The 18,428-nt window shown below is 53.8% G+C and overlaps 1 protein-coding gene across 1 annotated transcript in view; it reads right to left on the bottom strand.

Moving 5' to 3' along the window:
• The window catches only part of CACNA1S (calcium voltage-gated channel subunit alpha1 S), a gene marked incomplete at both ends in the record, with an annotated part of 38,066 nt that overhangs the window by 13,885 nt on the left and 5,753 nt on the right, over positions 1-18,428 (bottom strand). Inside the window, 26 exons of the mRNA XM_080358228.1 lie at positions 851-934; positions 1,398-1,508; positions 1,838-1,996; positions 2,579-2,780; positions 3,047-3,193; positions 3,464-3,516; positions 4,680-4,787; positions 5,050-5,137; positions 5,565-5,671; positions 6,299-6,358; positions 7,636-7,765; positions 8,052-8,184; positions 8,368-8,437; positions 9,207-9,300; positions 9,420-9,534; positions 9,921-10,041; positions 10,369-10,576; positions 10,835-11,060; positions 11,722-11,882; positions 12,687-12,768; positions 13,537-13,685; positions 15,263-15,366; positions 15,942-16,147; positions 16,434-16,586; positions 16,899-17,026; positions 17,587-17,726. Coding sequence (XP_080214354.1) covers positions 851-934; positions 1,398-1,508; positions 1,838-1,996; positions 2,579-2,780; positions 3,047-3,193; positions 3,464-3,516; positions 4,680-4,787; positions 5,050-5,137; positions 5,565-5,671; positions 6,299-6,358; positions 7,636-7,765; positions 8,052-8,184; positions 8,368-8,437; positions 9,207-9,300; positions 9,420-9,534; positions 9,921-10,041; positions 10,369-10,576; positions 10,835-11,060; positions 11,722-11,882; positions 12,687-12,768; positions 13,537-13,685; positions 15,263-15,366; positions 15,942-16,147; positions 16,434-16,586; positions 16,899-17,026; positions 17,587-17,726 — 3,339 coding nt within the window. The remainder of the gene's footprint in view (positions 1-850; positions 935-1,397; positions 1,509-1,837; positions 1,997-2,578; positions 2,781-3,046; positions 3,194-3,463; positions 3,517-4,679; positions 4,788-5,049; positions 5,138-5,564; positions 5,672-6,298; positions 6,359-7,635; positions 7,766-8,051; positions 8,185-8,367; positions 8,438-9,206; positions 9,301-9,419; positions 9,535-9,920; positions 10,042-10,368; positions 10,577-10,834; positions 11,061-11,721; positions 11,883-12,686; positions 12,769-13,536; positions 13,686-15,262; positions 15,367-15,941; positions 16,148-16,433; positions 16,587-16,898; positions 17,027-17,586; positions 17,727-18,428) is intronic.

Raw genomic sequence — 18,428 nt, forward strand, 5'->3', positions numbered from 1 at the left:
TAATCTATAATCTACCCAATCCTGCAGCTTCTTCTATAGTTACCATCAGATCTGCTAAATGCAGCACACAACCGCCTATACAAAGGGGCATTTTCAGTGCCAGACACGGGATGTGGATGTTCCAGTGCTATGAAAGGCAGTGGCAGGCTGGCTTCCTAGCACTGCTCTGAAAATGCTCTCAGCAGAGCACTTACCATATAGCTGCTGCCTGTGGCTATCCAGCCATGCAGTTTATATGGTGTGGAGCTTCTGAAATAGTGTATAGAGTATACACACGCACACATATACAGTCAGTATGTGTATATGTATGAATTGCTATATAAAGGGACACACACTAAGCAAATGCCTTGAAATTTGACATGTCTGGCCCTCTCCTGGCATGGGAGAGCTGTGTCCTGTGGGTACAGGGAGCTGTGGGAACCCATTTTCTTCCCACCTGCACTGATCTGAGGCTGGACACACGGGTTACTGCGTGTCCAGGGTGAGTGGTGCAGGGGCTGGCACGGGCCCAGCCCTGTAGACTGTTTTCCACAGGATCTCAGTGCCTACGGATTCAGGGGGAAGGAGGGGAGAGAGCAGTGTGACATGCCAGCCAGGTGGGCATGGCCTGTACGTTTAAACAGTGCTTTCAGACCCACAGGGCCACGGCTGTGGTCTCCACACGCTCATGGCACAGGCTGACCCTGGCTTATCCCTCCTCAGCACCAAGCAGAGCAGGGACAGAGGAGGACACGGATGCTCTGCAGAGCTGGACACCACATCCTCGTTTCACTCCGGGGCAGGTGCCGTGGCACAGGCTTGGTGGGTGCTCTGCAGGGACACCCTCATGCCCGAGCAGCCTGACACTTACGTCAATCTCGCTGAGGATGACATCGATGATGCTGCCAATCACTATGAGGAAGTCAAAGACGTTCCAGGGATCCCCAAAGTAGCCCTGTCAGGGAAGAGCCAAAGAAGAGTGAACAACCAAGGGTCAAGCCAAGGATGAGACAGATGCTGGACCCCAGAGGTAGGAGTGCTGGAAGGATCACCAGTGACCTCTGGCACCTCAGGGAGAGCCAAAAAAAGGGACGTTGGTCAGACCTGCTACCATCTGGTCAATTGTTTGGTCCTGACTTGCAATGGTGTGAAATGAGGAGGGTGGATCAAGATGGCTAGCTATGACACCACCAGTGACAGATAACCCCAAAGATGGCTGGATTAGGTTGGATTTGGCTAATAAGGGTAGCTCTGACAAACACTAGTCCTTCCAGAAACACACAGGTCCCACAAGAAGTTCTCTGGAGTTGCAAGCCTGGGGGTGCTTTTACTGGAGAGATGCCCAGTGCAGGGTAAATGGAACTCCCTGGCCTGGCTTGAAGCCCTCTCCTGCTCTCCAGACCATGCTCTTCTCTCACCTTGGCTTTAAAGGCCATGAGCTTGAGGATCATCTCCAGGGTGAAGAGGACGGTAAAGGCCACATTGAGGATGTCTGAGATGTGGTTCATTTCCGCAGACTGGTTGTAATGCTGAGGAGAAGGCAGGAGGAGCTGTGTTAGCCCATGGCAGGTCCAGCCTCTGCGAGCTAAGTGGTGTGTACTGGATGCAGACCCCCCCTCCCACAGACGTATGGCTCAGAAGTGGTGAGCAAAAAGGAAATTTGTCCCTCACAGCCTCTTCTCTGGGCTCCCCACATCCAATCAGTCCCACTTTGCCCCACTTTGCTGTACTTTGCTGTACACCATGAGCTTTGCTGTGTAGGAAAGTCCTCCTCCCCGGGAGCTCTGTGGGAGGTGTCAGGGCACAGCCAGCCTGTGGACACCCCTCCACCACCCGTGCTGGGCACTGTGCCCCTTACCTGCATGCCCAGGCAGATGGTGTTCAGCAAGATCAGGAAGAACATGAGGTACTCAAAGTAGGAGGAGGTGACCACATACCAGATCTGGTACTGGTAGGGGTTCTTGGGGATGTAGCGCCGCAGCGGGCGAGCCTTCAGTGCATACTGCACACACTGGCGCTGGGGAGAGGAGGGCACGTGTGACCCCACCGAAGGGCACAGGGCAGTGCCAGGGGTGCAAGCACAGAATCAGCACCACCAGCAATGCTGCAAGTCCCCACAGACACAAGCTGGATCTCCCTCCACCTCTCCCAGCCCAGTGACATGGGCCAGGGACAGCGATGGTTGAAGTATCTGCTGTGCTTTCTGCAAATACACCCCCAGAGCACACACATGGCACCAAGTTTCCAAAACCATCGCTTGCTGCCAAAGATTGCCATGCTGCCCTTCTACTGACCCCTCCAGTCCTCAGCCTGCCTGGTTATTTTCCCAGTACGTCCATGTTGCTTTTGTACTGGGGAGACCAGACCTGGGCACAACTCTCTGCTCCAGCTCAGTCTGGACACCCCACCTGCACCAGAAGGCCAGCTCCTTGGTTCTGGTCCACTCTGCCCTTCCCTTGGAAGGCTTTTGGTTTTTGTTGTGCTAGGTTAAACTCATTTGCACCAGCAGTGCCACCAGTGAGGGCTCTCCAAACCGGCCATCCCGAGCAGTGCCAGATTCAGGGCTTGTCCACCTTACCCGTCCCAGCAGCTCCATTACCTGGTTCTTGTCCAGCTCACAGTTCTTGTATTCGCTCTCCCCCTGCTCCTGGAAGGTGACAATGACAAAGCCCACAAAGATATTCATCATGAAGAAGGCAATGAGGATGATGTAGATGATGAAGAACATTGCAATCTCCACCCGGTAGTTGTAAATAGGGCCTGTATCCTCAGCATTAGTGTCAATGGCCATGTATAGCAGCCTACAGGAGGGAAAGCAAGGCAACAGGGATCCTAATTAGGTGGGAAAGACCATCTCTCCTCTTGAAGGTCACGGACAGCTCTGGGGATACTCCAAATGAAGCAACAGTGAGACAGGGCTGCTGGGATGACCTTGTCAGCTCCACAGCCACGGCCAGAGTGGCTCGCCAGCCTGGGCAGCTCTTTCTTTACCATGGGACAGGCCCGCGGCAGTGACCTGCTCCCAGCACAGCCCCCTCCCTCAGCGGTCACACACAACCTGACTCACTCTGGCCAGCCCTCGAAGGTGGAAACAGTGAAAAGTGACATCATGGCTGAGAAGACGTTGTCGAAGTGGAAGTTGCTGTGCACCCAGACACGCTCCTGTAGCTCAATCTGTGTGGGGTCTCCGTCCACGTAGTTGATGAAATAACCCCTGCAGCAGAAGGGATGCAGTGCTCACCGGGCAGGGCCCCGCTCGGCCGCCCTGCTGTGGCACCGGCCCAGTGCTCTTTGGTCCTGCGGAGGGGGGGATACCCCTGTGCTTGCTTCTAATTTACCCCAGTGTGAGGGAGAACAGCACAAGACTCCAGCCCCACTTTCTGGATGCAATATCCTCATGCAGGAACACAAGTAGCCCTGCCACACACCCCTCTCCCCTACTGAGCCACTGCTGTGTTGGGGCTGAGCTGCAGAGAGCTCTTACCTGCACTCCTTCTCTGTCATCTTGGATGGATCTGTGCATCTATAGAACTTGCCCTGCATTGAACAGAGATCATAGAATCATAGAATCATTTCAGTTGGAAGAGACCCTCAGGATCATTGAGTCCAACCATAACCCAACTCTAGCACTAAACCATGTCCCTGAGAACCTCGTCTAAACACCTTTTAAACCCCTCCAGGGATGGTGACTCCACCACTGCCCTGGGCAGCCTGTTCCAATGCCTGACAAACCTTTCTGTGAATAATTTTTTCCTAATATCCAATCTAAAACTTCCCTGGCACAATTTGAGGCCATTTCCTCTTGTCTTATCACTTGCTATTTGGGAGAAGAGGCCAACACCCTCCAAGCTCCAACCTCCTTTCACATAGTCGTAGAGCAGGAGAGGCTGTGATTTTGCTGTGACTTCAGAAGTCCTGGGGACTTTGACATTTTCACAGCGCACAGTCAGTGGCCACCCTGCCCTTGCGCTGGCACTGGTTCCTGCCTCACCCCTCAGCTGGCTTCCCCACTCTGCATGTCAGTGCAACCCAGTTCACAGGGTGTTTCTCAGGCCATGGCAGACCCTGGGGTCAGCCCCAGGCTGAGACAAGCAAACCTTGCCTAGTAATCAGAATAAATCTTCCAGGGCCATGCACTGAGACTTACCGAGCTCATCCTCTTTGGGAGCCAACTATTTGGAAAATAGAGAAGAAAACAGTAACAGCAGAATTAACTAAAAGTTAAGGTATGCTGACAGGTCTGCTCAGTCTGCAGGGTGTCCTGAAAGCTCTCTCCATGTCAGCTGGGAATTTAAGCTCAATTATTAGAACAAAGCTGAGCTCAGCCATAGCTAGCTCCATCTTGGAGCAGCCAAAGCCCAAAGAGCAGGAGTAGTGCCATGAGAAACACTTTGCATCCAAAGCACAGAGGAAGTCAGAAGCACTTGCTGCCTTAGAAAGGGGAAACTGAGGCACTAAGTGAGGCAGCTGGTCCCTTTATATGTGCTATCTGGACCTGAGAGCATCCTCAGTGTTTCCTGCCCTCCTTGCACTGCAGGCTCTTCTGCTAGGAGGTCTGGTGCGTGCAGGTCTTCTTGCAGAGCACAGAGCATACAGCCTGTGCTGCCCTCAACACCATCCCCAAGGGCTGTGACTAGAAGAGCCTGTCCAGGATGTGAGTGAGCAGAATGTCCCTCCTGCCCATCTGAGACACCTCTCACCTTGAAGAGCTGGACCCCGATGCAGGCAAACATGAACTGCAGCAATGTTGTGACGACCACTATATTACCGATAGTCTTGATGGCCACAAACACGCACTGGACCACGTGCTGTAGAGATTGAGGACAGTACACACATGAGCATGTGTGGGACAAGACCCTGCTTTGTGCCCCACGCCCTCTCTCTGCAGGGATGTGCCCCAGGGACGGGGGGATCCTGCTGAGAGCAGTGGGATGGGGCAGACCCCTTCCACAGACAGTGATGGGAATCGGGTTCCTGGCCCCATAAACCTCACAGGGCATGTTGCCTGCCATATAACCTCCTGGGAGGACTCCTGTGGGCCAAGGACTCCCGTTCCAGCCTCCCTCTTACCTTCAGCCCCTTTGCCCTGTTAATGGCTCGCAGAGGCCTCAGCACCCTCAGCACCCGGAGGATCTTCACCACTGAGATGGTACTGGACCTGAGGAGGAAAGCAGAGCTGAGATGGGGCAACTCCCCACCCAGGCCAGCCTGGCACAGCCCTACTGGGCAGCCAGGGACCAGGCTGGGACCAGGAGCGAAGGGCAAGGGATGGCAGAGGCACGCAGATGTCACCAAGTCATCACCCCACACAAGGCCAGGGGACACCGGCAGCTGGAGAAAGCAGCTCCAGATTGAATTCCTAGCCAGATCTTCACCTTTGACACTCAAGGAGTTTGCCTCCCTGGCTCCCATTTGCCCACGTCCTGTCCCCTAAGCATGACTTTATGGACACCGACACATGGGCTAATGCCCAGCCCTTGGGCTGGCTGCTCCTTCTCCACCCAGCACAGCGAGCTGCAGCATCCCAGCTGCCCTTCCAGGTTAAACAGACCAGTGCCCACCCCGCGAAGCGTGGAGGTGCTTACTCGATTCCCATGGAGATCAGGGAGACTGCGACCACCAGCAAGTCAAGGATATTGAAAGAGTTCCTGCAGAAGGAGCCTTTGTGCAGGAAAGCACCGTAGGCTGTCATCTGGGGAGCAGAAGGAGTTAGGAGAGGGGCCAGGCGGGGCTCAGGGGCATGGTTCCTCCACAGCCCTGGGACGATAAGGCACACAAGAGGTTCCTCACAGCGCCATGGCCTGTGGACCCTGTCCTGCTCAGACCTCTACATGTGCAGCCAGGCAGGAAGCTGACTTGAGCTGGAAATCCTCTGTGCTGTACTGGCTGGAGACAAAACACTTGCCAGTCATTTAGCAAATTAAAGAGCAGAAGAGTAAAGGGACTTGGAGTGGGAGCAACAAGCAGCAGCTGCTTGAATTACTGTTTTACTCCACAGATTTCCATTGCTTTATCTTTCTCAAGGTTTTTCTTAAGGGCATTTCAGAACAAAAAAGCTGGTGCCACGGCCCATCTATCCCTGTGTCACAGCGCAGCTGACTTGGCTGCCTGACCTCACTGGAGGGAATGTGTGGGCTCCGTGGCAGTTCATACACCACCCAGACTGCGTGGACTCTGGGGACAAGGGGATCAGCCAGCAAATCCTCCTGGCTGGGACCTCGAGCTTATGCCCAAAAAGCACGAATGCCTATGGCCAGAACAGTCTGGACCCGTGTGCTGGACCATGCGCACGGACAGGACCATGGGCAGAGGGACTCACCTTCAAGACGATTTCGACTGTGAAGACAGAGGTGAAACCAATGTCAAAGTATCCGAGAATCTGGGGACAGAAGCATCAGAATTGGATGAGATTTGGGTGACAGAGGCAATACTCCAGTGTGTTCAAACATCCTAGTATTGCTGTTTTGCCCTCCACCCTGTGGACTGGGGAGTCCCTCTAGCTCATTAGAGACTATAAACCTAATGCCAAGAAGACTCCTGAACTTCACTCAGCTTTGCTGATTTTCCCCAGTGCATGATCCAACCTGCAGCCTGGGGCCAAGCTCTCTTTCCAACTGAGGCCTGACCTGATTTACCTGAAAGCATCTGATCCCCCAAAGCACTGAGTGCCCTCGGTGCTGTTCCGTGTGAGACACCCTCATCCCTGTCAGACTCCACATGGGCACAGATTCATTTGTGCCTCCTGTGCAGCCACCTCTGCTCCATGCCGACAGCATTTCAGGATGCTGCGCGCACCAGTGATCCAGTTTGCCCCTTCACAGGATGTCCCTGTCCCCACTGTCCCGCTCTGCTCTGCCTGGGGCGGCCTCACCTGGAGCATTCACTGTGTGCAGGGCTGGGACACAGGAGAAAAGGAGATAAAGCTACTGCAGAGTGTCCAGAGGAGGCTGCGAAGCTGGGGAAGGTTTGGAGTGAAGCCGGATGAGCAGCGGCTGCAGTCCCTGGGTTTGCTCAGCTGGAGCAGAGCAGCCTGAGGGCAGAGCTCATGGGCTGCAGGTTCCTCAGCAGGAGCAGGAGGGGCAGGGTGAGCTCTGCTCTGTGACAGTGACAGAGCCCAGGGAGCGGCAGCAGATGTGCCAGGGGGGTCAGTGGGACATGAGGAAAAGGTTCTTCACCCAGAGGTGCTGGACACTGAACAGGCTCCCCAGGGAGGTGTCACGGCCCCATCCTGACAGTGTTCAAGAAGAGACTGGACACCGTCCTCAGACACATGGGGTGACCTGTGGGGTGTCCTGTGCAGGGACAGGAGTTGGACTCCATGATCCTTCCGGGTCCCTCCCAACTCAGGACATTCTATGATTAACTGTGAGTCCACAGCCATGAACCAAGGTAATCTCACACACCCTGTCAGGTGAATTTCTTAATCCAGAAGTAAACTGAGACATGGGGCAGTAAAACCCTGTCCTAGCTGTGCCCTGAATGGAAAACACAACCAGTCTCTCCTCCCAGAGTGTATTGCGCTTCCAGAGGCAGGGATGAAATCACAGCTTCCTGCCCGGCATGGCATCTTGCAAACTGGTCTCTGCTTACTGGGGAGCTAGGGATCTCCATGAGGTCTCTCTGACCCATTCCAACCCTCCACAGATACACGGGCACCTTGTTGCGGAAGGATTCGGCCCGGATGGGATCCTCAGCTGCCAGTGAGATGCTGCTGAGCAGAATGAAGAGCAGGATGAAGTTGGTGAACCAGGTGGCATTGACAATTCTGTGGCACAGCATCCGAAACCTGCCAGGGACAGAAACAGCATGAGATGCTGCAAAGGGCCAGAGGGACATCACATAAGGCCATGGCAGCCTGGAAGAAGTTTATGGTTAAACCTTGAGGACAGGAAGACACTAGGCATGAAGGGATGACTGTACCAGCCCTTCCACAGAGAAGACTTTTCCCAGAGAACTGGTGTCCTTCAGAACCAGCTGTTAGGTACAAGCAGGACCCCACTGGGAAGGCTCAGTGCAAGAGGCACCTGGGCCAGGCCTGGCTCCACAGGGCAGGGAGAAGGGTCAGTGCCTACTTGTTGGTTGGGCTGAAGATGAAGAAGGAGCTGGCTTCTGGCATGGGGACAGCCTTCTCTTTCAGCTGTAGCTCTGCAAGGGGTCGTGGCCGAGGACTCAGGGGGATTTCAGGCTCATCTTCCTCATCGTCACCTGTAGGGAAAAGAAAAAAGTTACCCAGAGAGGGAGGGAAAGTGACCTTATGGACAATCCTCTGCCAGAAGGACCTCAGTACCCCAGGGTTGGTGGAGGGTCATCACATCCTTTGCTCCCCATGCAGCCAGGGTTCTGGCACCATCCCTCTGCAGTGCCTCCTCTGCCAGGGACAAGTCTTACCTGGGAAGTCCGCAGAAGGATAGGGGTCTTTAATCTCATTGACATTGGATTCAAATTCATCCACTTTTAACTGAAAGGAGAGACAGAGAAGAGGACATAGAGTTGCATGTGCCAGTATTGCTGCGAAATGTTTTATGGTGGCCAGACCCTGTTGTCTTGGAAGCCACATGGGGCAAGCAGTGCCCATGCCTTGGGCCCATACAGCACCAAGCACCTGGAGTCCTGGCCCAGCATGGAGCAGGGTGATAGGAAACACCTCAAGGATGCTGCAATATGAGCAAAGAGCAACATCAAGAGGTTGGGACAGGGGAATGTGCGTTGGGCAAGAGCCTGGGGCCATGCACCCACATCGTGGGTGGAATAAGATACGAGGTGACTCCTGAGTGAGTTCCCATGGGGCATCACTGCAGAACGGATCGGGAAGTAAGTGCTGCCCAGATGCTTATAAAAGGCAGCTCGGCATGCAGCACAGTTGAATAAAGGGTTTTGCACACAGGGGGTGCTGGTGCAGACATGAAGGAGGTCTGTGGGGATGCTGCTGACCTGCTCTGCTCCACTCCACACTAGTGTGCCCATCTCAACCACTGACAACTGGCTGTGGCCAAGGGAATGAATCAGAGGAAAAGGATCCCCAGAAATGGACCTGTTTAACCAGGCAACATGTCCTGTCTGGGCCCAAAATGCCCCCACCACCAGAGGATACTAAGGCATAGAGCAGTTTTGGCCCAGAAGAGTCCAGATCCAGGCTGGCTCCAAGCCTTTTTCAGTCCTGGCTGGTGGGAAGAGGAGCCTGGTCCTTCACGAGGGGCTCCCCAAGGCCCAGCCCCAACAGCACTGACCTTGGCTGTTGTGGGAATCCCTTCTCCTTTCGCTTTCTGCTCAAGTTTCTTTGCCAGCATCTGCTTCTCATCTTCAGACTTCTCTGGGTAACCTCTGAGCAAAGACGAGGGGAGAGCAGGAGCTGAACTCCGGGCAGGGGTGATGCCATTCTGTCCCCTCACACCAAAGCACCCAGCCTGGGAGCTCCCACTGCCAGGGACAGCAGCACTCACCTGGACATCTTCCGCCGCTTGCGCTCCTCTGCTTTGGCCTTCTGTGCTAAGGTCAGGCTCTCAGCCTCAGCCAGGTTATCAACCGCAATGGCCAGGAAGACATTGAGGAGGATATCTGGAGGGACAGCGCTAAGGACATGAACTTGATTTCCTTTTGGAGGATGTGGCAAGAGCTTCCCATGGTCTCCAGGGTGCTCTGAGAAACCTTCTTGGAGTTGAACCCTTGAGATAACCCTGGCTGGTGATCCCTAATCCTGCACCCATCCCTGCCAGTTGTCCAAACTTGCCCCATAGGGTGCTTTCCTCCACACTCCAGCCACCACCGATGCAAGCCCTGAAGGCTACAGTTTGTTCCGCTGCTGTTCAGAACTGAAAAGCTTGAGGTAAGCAGTGAAAAGCTTAAGCAAGCCCCTGCTGCACCCCTCCTTCACAATCCATTGTAGCTGATGCTATGGGGCTGGTTACAGGGAGCCTGGGCCCGGCTTTGCAGGCAGAGGATACAGTTCCCACAAACGAAGAGGATGATGAAGTAGATGCAAACCAGCATGCCGGGAAAGGATGGACCCCCAAAGGCCATGATCCCATCATACATGATTGAATTCCAGTCCTCTCCTGTCAGGATCTGGGAGCAGAGCAGAAACAGGGACTGAAGACCCTCCACAGCAGAGAACAGCAGAACCCCACAGCTTGATCCTGTCCTCCTGGCTTCAGCCCCAAGCCCTCACAGACCCTACAGCCCCGTGGCCAGACCCCACCTCTCTGCTTCAGACCTGAACCTGCACTACCAGTCATGACCCCATTCACATTTCCCTGCCCCTGCCTCAAAGCAACATCACCTCCCACAAACCAACATCTCTCTGAGCCCCAGAGAGCCAGGAGACCCACAGCCCAGGTGAGACTCCCAGCACCCCATCGTCCAGCCCCTGCTGCACTTTCTGTGGTCCCAGACCTGGAAGACACTGATGAGGGCCTGGGGGAAGGTGTCGAATGTGCTACGCCGCACTTCCATGTCCTCAAAGTCAAACATGCCCCCAAAAAGCTGCATGCCCAGAAGTGCAAAGACGATGATGAAGAGGAAGAGAAGGAGGAGCAGAGAGGCAATGGAGCGGACCGAGTTGAGCAGGGATGCCACCAGGTTGCTCAGGGACGTCCAGTACCTGGGGAGAGGAGAGACACAGCACCGCCTTTTACAACGTCCCAGAATTCAGAGCAAGAGAGGGACTCCAGGAGACTTCCAGCAAGCCCTGCTCTGTCCTCTTGACATTCCCAGATCCTGTCTCGGAGTCAGAATTCCCCAGCTTGGCCTTGTTCCACCATCCAGGAGCTACCAGCTCTGCTCATGCTGCAGCCCTCCCCAGAGACAAGGCCAGTGACACCAGGAGAAGCCCCACCACCCACAGAGGTCCCTTCCCAACCTTGTGATCTTGAAGATGCGGAGGAGTCTGATGCAGCGCAGGACGGAGATGCCCAGGGGTGACAAGGTGCCGAGCTCCACCAGGATGGTCTCCAAGATCCCCGAACACACCACGAAGCAGTCGAAGCGGTTGAAGAGAGACATGAAATAATGGCGCAGGCCCAGCGCGTACATCTTCAGCAGCATCTCAGCCACAAAGAGTGCTAGCAGCACCCGGTTGGCATTGTCTGGGGTGGGAGATCCAGCCCATTAGAGCATGGAACTCTTCATCTCAGCATAAAACAACCCTTCTCTGCCCACCACTGAGCCCTGAGCTGCAGCAAACGCTGGTTTTCAGGGAGCACACAGGAGAGGAAGATGAGTAGAAGGGTGATGCACAGCTGTGTGCTTGTACATGTGACGGTGCGGCTGCACTGTGCATGGGAGTGCATGTGTACTGGGCTGTGAGTGTGTGTGCACGTGGTTGAGCTGTGCACATGTATGTGCAGCTGTACTCCATGTGCTTGCATGTGGAGGACACAGGTAGCATGATCACATCCACAGATGTGTGTGGCTGTACTGCGTCAGTGCGTGCAATGCGTGTTTGTGTGTACTATGCATGTATAAGTGTAAATGTAAACGCTCTGCATGTGTTCACCATGCAAAACCATGTCCCTAAGAATATATGCACTTTACATGCATAACTGTAGGCACCACACATGTCCGGTGTGCGACAGTGCAGTGGGAACAGTGTACACACATGTGTGCAGGCTGTGTTTGTGTGTGTGAGCAAGTTTGCATGTGTCTAACAGCCCCAATGTGGCTGTGCATGCACAACAAGAACTCACACATGTCTGTGGGGCAGCAGGGTGGCCTGGGCTCCCCCTCTCCCTCAGGCTCTTTGCTCACCTTGCACGTGTGTCAGCCATTCTGGCTGCAAGTGGTGCTCAGAGGCGATGGAGAGGGTGTTCAGTGCCACCAACAGGATGACAAGCCAGTAGAAGAACTTGGATTTCACCACATCCCTGCACTTTCTACGAAACATGCGGTTCCAACGCCTCCACTGACGGCTGGAGAGATCATAGAATCATAGAATAGAATCACAGAATCATAGAATAATTCTGGTTGGAAGAGACCCTCAGGATCATCGAGTCCAGCCATAACCTAACTCTGGCACTAACCCACGTCCCTGAGAACCTCATCGAAACACCTCTTAAACCCCTCCAGGGATGGTGACTCCAGCACTGCCCTGGGCAGCCTGTTCCAATGCCCCACGGCCCTTTGGGGAAGAAATTGTTCCCAAGATCCACCCTCAACCTCCCCTGGCGCAACTTGAGGCCGTTTCCTCTGCTCCTGGCGCTTGTTCCTGGGGAGCAGAGCCCGACCCCCCTGGCTCCAAGCTCCTTTCAGGCAGTTCAGAGATCAGAAGGTCTCCCCTCAGCTCCTGTTCTCCAGCTGAACCCCCCAGGTCCCTCAGCTGTTCCCATCACACTTGTGCTCCAGCCCCTCACCAGCTTCATCATCTCCTCTACACTTTCTCCAGCACCTCAGTGTCCTTCTTATGATGAGGGGCCCAAAACTGAACACAGTATTCAAGGTGTGGCCTCACCAACACCCTGTACAGTGGCACAATCATTTCTCTAGTCCTGCTGGCCACACTTTTGAAGTTATTCACTGGCTTTTGGTCAGTACCAGAGCAAAATTCCCTGTTTGCTGTACATGATGTTTGCATCTCCTCCTGAGCACAGAGCTCACAAGACTCTCCCTCACAAATCAGCGGCTCACAAGAAATCCTGGCTCAGCCAGGACAGCAAGTGAGAGACTATGCAAGTGCACCTGCAGAGATGCAGATGGTTTGTCCAGTGCATACTTACAAGTAGAGAATCCACTTGTTCATGCCTTCAATTTCATACAAGCTCTCTGTCTCTGACCCTCCTTCATCTGATGGCATCATACCTATGGGGGGAACAACATGCCAGGCTTTCCTTGGAGCCCTTGGGAAGAACATGTGGGAGGGAACTTCTCCCAGGAGCACATCAGGAAGAGCTTCTCCATCAGATGTGAAATCCAGAAATACTATTCCAGGGAGACAGCAGTGAGAGTCTGGGCAGAGGGTTTTGAGGTTCAGGTGCAAATCCAGTAGGAAGCACCAGGAACACCCACCCTGCAGCAAGAGTAGCAGCAGCTCTGGGAGGCAGCCTGGGAACACAGCAGCTCAGCGGCAGAGCTTCCCAGGCGCTGCTGAGCCTTTCGCTAGTGCGCATATATTCACCTCACCACTTGTAATCCTTTAAAATTGCCATGCAATGGTAAGAAATCCATGCATGTGTTAGTGTGCGAGCTAGTAACCCAGCGTTCTGCCCCTGCACACAAGAGTGCACACGCTCCTCATGGCTTCTCATGGCCCTTTCAAGTGCATTTTGCCAAAGGAGACCTAGGCCTTGCTAGTAGTCTACAAACATTAAATACCATGGTTGAGGTGGAGGTTTAGCATGAGGGCCAAGTTATTGCTAGTTTGGGTCAGATTCAATAAATGATTCAGGAAAGAAAAAAATAAAAGAGGACGGAAACTTCTGCAGAAGTCAAAGCATTTTGTTTCATAAGTTTTCAAGCAAAATGAATCACTGTGACTTCTCCAAAGGGCTCTACCCTGCCTCTCTAGGATGGTCAGTGGTAGAAACCCAACCCTCATGCTAAGGGTTTTTGACCAAGAAGAGCTGGTACCTTCTCCCCTGGCCCGGTCACTGTCCATGACCTCAGCATGGGTGATCCAGTCCATGTAGCCCTTCAGATCCTCCTCCAGCTGCTGCTTCTCCCGCAGTTTCTGAAACGTGCCCCGTGACTTGGCCTTCTCACGCTCTTTGGTGAATTCACTGGGACAAGGCAAGCGGCAGAGTGAGACCAGGGACGGGGACAGCGTGGAGGTCAAGTACCACAGCCTCGTGCCAGGCCAGTCCTTGGAGAAAGATAAACACTTGAAATACCCAGCACTGCCACTAGATTGCTCTTAGCGACTTTCCTCTTTCTTGGCCTTCTTCTATGATGCAAGAACACTGTGCTGCAGGACGCTGCGGTTGGATAGGCCAACTAATGAGAGATGCTGGAGGTTGTGGGAGCTCTCCAGCCCTGCTGAGGATGAGAACAAGTGGGGTCTCACCCATCTTGGGGCAGAAAGCTGCACCAAGGTCTCCATGTGGGGAAGGTGACCTCATCACTTAGCAAGAAAACAGGACCCTCTTTTCATGTTAACATGGAAAAGACAGGTCTGCCAATGCACTGAGTCTCACTCTCCTCATGCATTTCAATTTTCTTTTCTTGACTGGTATCTGCCAGGACTGTAGATCTGCCCAGTCTGGTGTTGCCATGTGTTGGCAACGGGTCTCAGACATTATAACAATAAGTAGACATATTAAGCCTCAGGACTTGTCAGGCCTTGTCTGGATTTTACCTGATCTCAAGCATATTTTATCTATATTTGCAAAAATATTCCAGCAATTTTTGCTGTGCCTGCGATTTACTGTAGGATCAGATGACTATTGTCCAGCTCATCCAGCTGTTGCAGCCACCTTCATGCAAGGTCAGGTACCTGTGGTCAGCCTTGCGGTTTTGAGCTTGTTTTAGTTATATTAACACCCAATTTGTTTTAACCTTGTGCAGTTGTGTGGTCCTTGCCATAAAAGTGGACTAACAAATTCAGGTAATTAGGGTATAACCAACCTGGTGAACTAAAAGAGATGATGAGTGTGATCCATTTGCACACACAGGATTGAAAAAGACCCTGAGCCTACATAGAACAAGGTGAAAAGTTCCCCTCACTCCTCAGGACAACACACTCTTCCCAATAACAAAACTGAGATGATGACACCTCACCACAACAATATATAGTAGGTTGAGCATTGCACAAGAGGTATTTTGTGCACAGAAGCTTTAACTGTACCACGACGGGACTCAGCACTAATTGAGCCATTTGGCATAGAAGTGTTATCATTGTAACCAGACTGGTGACAGCTTGTCGTTGTGTTTGGATGAGACTGTTGAAACATTAATTAGACTATGGATCCCTTGCATTCATATCGAAGGTGCTTTCCTTAGTCTGGCCATAAGGAAGTCGTGTGTGCTCACAACAGGACAGCAGCGCTGTGGGCACCAACAAGAATGAGCATTTCAACCCACAGCCGTGGGGTAAGGACTGTTGCTTTGAGCTGCCTGCTCAGCTGCTTTCGCTGTGAGTGCTGGCAGACTACACAATAAACACCTAATAATGTGCTCCATGGCTGTGTTTACTGACAGGGTTTCTAAGCATGCAAAAAAAAGGGGAGAGGACTAGGAGAGGAAAAGGAACGGAAACTTATCCAGGCTTTCTTGTTGTATAGTTAAAACCAGTCAACATCCACACTTTGATCATGGTCACTGATCTGCTGGCAAAGAGAAAGGACAGGGTGGCACTTACCCGCTGAGCACCCCCAGCACCAGGTTAAGAACGAAGAAGGAGCCGAGCAAGATAAGGCTGACGAAGTAGATCCAGGGCCATTCATTCCCCATGGCATCATTTACCTGGTGAGAAGAGAGGCATATGAAGCATCTTGAACACACTGTCTGCTCTCTGTCTCCCCTTAGGGCCCCCTCAACAGCCCCTGGAAGCTTTTCCCCCTCTAACATGAGTGCTTGGGGTGGTATCAGATAAACCTGACACTGAGCTCAGGCTCTGCATCTGGTTTTAGCAGAGGTAAAGCCAGATGCAAGCATTTTGGAAGCAGATTCAAACATCAGCCTAAGTCTTCAGCAAGACAGCATTCCCGAGACTCAAAACCACAGGGTATTGCTGGAGAAGCAGGCACTCCAGCCATTGCTGTGCCTGGCCTGTACAGCTTCGCAAAGGCAGGAGCTGAAGGATCCTCCTGTCTACTGGAGAGCAAGAACAGCTTGGGTGGTGCCTGCAGAGATGCAGAAGACATGCCTGGTGCACTATGGGCAGTGCATCACGGTATGAAGGTTGGTAAGGGAAGGATGTTTTTCACTGATGCAGAGATCCATCCCTGCAGTGGGGTTCTGCATCCTGGAGGGAATTCCCCCGGACCGGCAGTCAGCTCTGCTGAGCTGGGCACCGAGCCCAGGCTGCTGGAACTTACCCAGTAGAGGACTTCGGTCCAGCCCTCCATGGTGATGCACTGATAGACAGTCAGCATGGCAAAGCCAAAGTTGTCGAAGTGAGTGATGCCGTTGTTGGGCCCTGGCCAGCCGCTTCGGCACTCAGTGCCGTTGATGGTACAGTGTCGGCCATGGCCAGAGCTGGTGCACGGGGCTGGCTTCTCTGGTGGCACCGTGGCGATCACATCTGAGGGGGAAAGCCATGGTGTGAGCAGCGGGTCAGGCCAAGTAGAGCAGGTCCTAGCACCTCCCAGCCTCCTGCAGAAGCTTTCCAAAAAGGGCTCCTTTCACCACCTCCTCACACCACGTACCATCACCAAGCTGTTGCTGTACCAAACATCCTTCGGTCCTGCCACATTCCCAGGCCTGATGCTGGCAAGACCACGCTTCCTGCTACCCACAGAACATCTGTGGTCCCCACAGCAGTCACACAGAGACAGCTCTGCCATATCGCCCCCCTGCCACAGCCCCACCTGTCCCGAGGTAGTAGCAGGTCTTGTGCATCCTGCCCTTGAAGAGCTCTTGCCCAACAATGGCATAGATTATGATCATGAAGAGGACCAGCAGAGCAATGTGGAGCAGGGGCACCATGGCCTTGATGATGGAGTTCAGGACGACTTGAAGGCCTGCACCAAGGAGAAGGGACAGGAGGTTAACCACTTCCTAAGCAGCTTTGGGTTCACCTTGCCTTCCTGACACCCCTGCTGACAAGCAAACTCCGAAATGCCCCACTCCAAGGGCCATTTCACTCCCAGCCCACCTGTGCCCCCTCTTAGAGAGGGGAGTGAAATCTCTGAAGCAAGAAATCCATTCTCTGCCCACCCTGTGAGCATGTGGAAGACCCCAGCAGAGCCAGTGGCAACAAGAAACCTGCCCCATGGCCCCCCACCCTGGCCAGGCACAGGGGTTCAGTCCAGTCCTGCACACCCAGCACCCACTCGGTACTCCGGACACAAGGCGCAGGGGTCTCAGCACACGAAACGCTCGCAGGGCCTTCACGTCGAAGCCACCCTTTCCCCCTTCTCCCTCCTTCGCATTGATCTGTTCCAGGGTCATGGTGATAAGCCTGAAAGAGCCGGGGCACAGAGCAGGGAAGGAAGGGGGAGAAGCAGAAGGAAGGACAGGGAGAAAGAGAATGGCATGAGGATGGAGAACAATAAATCTGTGCTAAGGATTCAGAGCTCTGCAGGCAGGAAAGCAAGGGGCAGGACTCTGCCAGCTGTGCTCATCCCAACCCAGGGAACAGCTCTTGGCTAAGTCCAAGTCCTGGATGCACTTGGGGCTGGACACCCCTCTGCTGAGTGCCACCCTCACTGCTGAGCAGCCAGGGACCCTCCTGCCCCTTTCTGCCCAGTGCAACCTCTCCCTGTGTGCCAAAATCTGAACAATCCCATCCCATTCTCCAGGGCACGGAGACCTGAGAGATGTAAAGGAGCCAAGCAGGAAGAAACAGGAGTTGCAGAGGATCCCAGGAGATGTCAGAGCATGAAAAGGGGCCCATAGGAGAAGGCCATGAACTGAGCCTACGAGTTGCCCCCAAACCCACTGTAGTCACCAGCAAAAATCGATGTAGCTGATGGGCTATGGAGCAGGCCCAGCACCAGTAGCTTCCCCTCATTGTATTACCCTAAGGTCACGATGGAGAAGTCGAGCACATTCCAGCCGTTTCGGAGATAGGCATCCGTATGGAAAAGAAACCCGTAGGCAATTATCTTGAGCATCGCCTCGATGGCAAAGAAGATCAGGAAGGCGTATTCCATCTTCTCCTGGGGATTGCAAAGACAAGCAGGAGACGATGCTCCATTAGAGCAGACTGTCACCTCCCTTGGCATCACCACCATGCACGGCTGTGCCGCGAGTGTCTCTGGATCAACCCCTGCTGCCAACCCATCTGTGGCCTCCCATGCACAGCGGGCAGTACTGTGGCTGCCCAGCTGTGTTGTGGCTTCCCTTGCGCCCTGGGCTCCCAGGGAAGCGAGGCCTTGGGCTTGAGACCTCCTGCCTAATGCCAGACGTTGGCCTGACAGTGAGCTGCTAGAAACTGGCCTGGGGGTCTGCTGGGCAGAGGTGTTGTGCCCACCCCCAGGCGGGACTTGGCTCCCCATGGCAGGGGTTCAGCACAGCCTTGCAGCCGCAGTGCCCAGAATAGCTCATCTTGCCCTGGAGCACAGCCAGGAGCTGCCTGTGCCCACCTGGCTCTGCCTGTCACTGCGATCGCTGCCCTTGCTGCTCATGGCCCTTTCCAGTCTGGGATTAAAATCCCTTCGAAGCAGCCAGATGGATGGGGGTATTTATATTTCTGGTTTTCCATGGCCCCTCTCCTCCATTTGCACCCCATGAAGGGCAAACAGCATCTCTGCTTGGGCTCTGCAGGGAATCGCAACCAGAAAGGCAGATGCGCCTCTCTGAGACTAAACTGGCAGTGGGTCTCCAACGGGGAAAGCAGCAGTGCTGCGAGCCCACCTTCT

Source organism: Nesoenas mayeri (genome assembly GCF_963082525.1).
Source record: "Nesoenas mayeri genome assembly, chromosome: 23".
NCBI lineage: Eukaryota > Metazoa > Chordata > Aves > Columbiformes > Columbidae > Nesoenas > Nesoenas mayeri.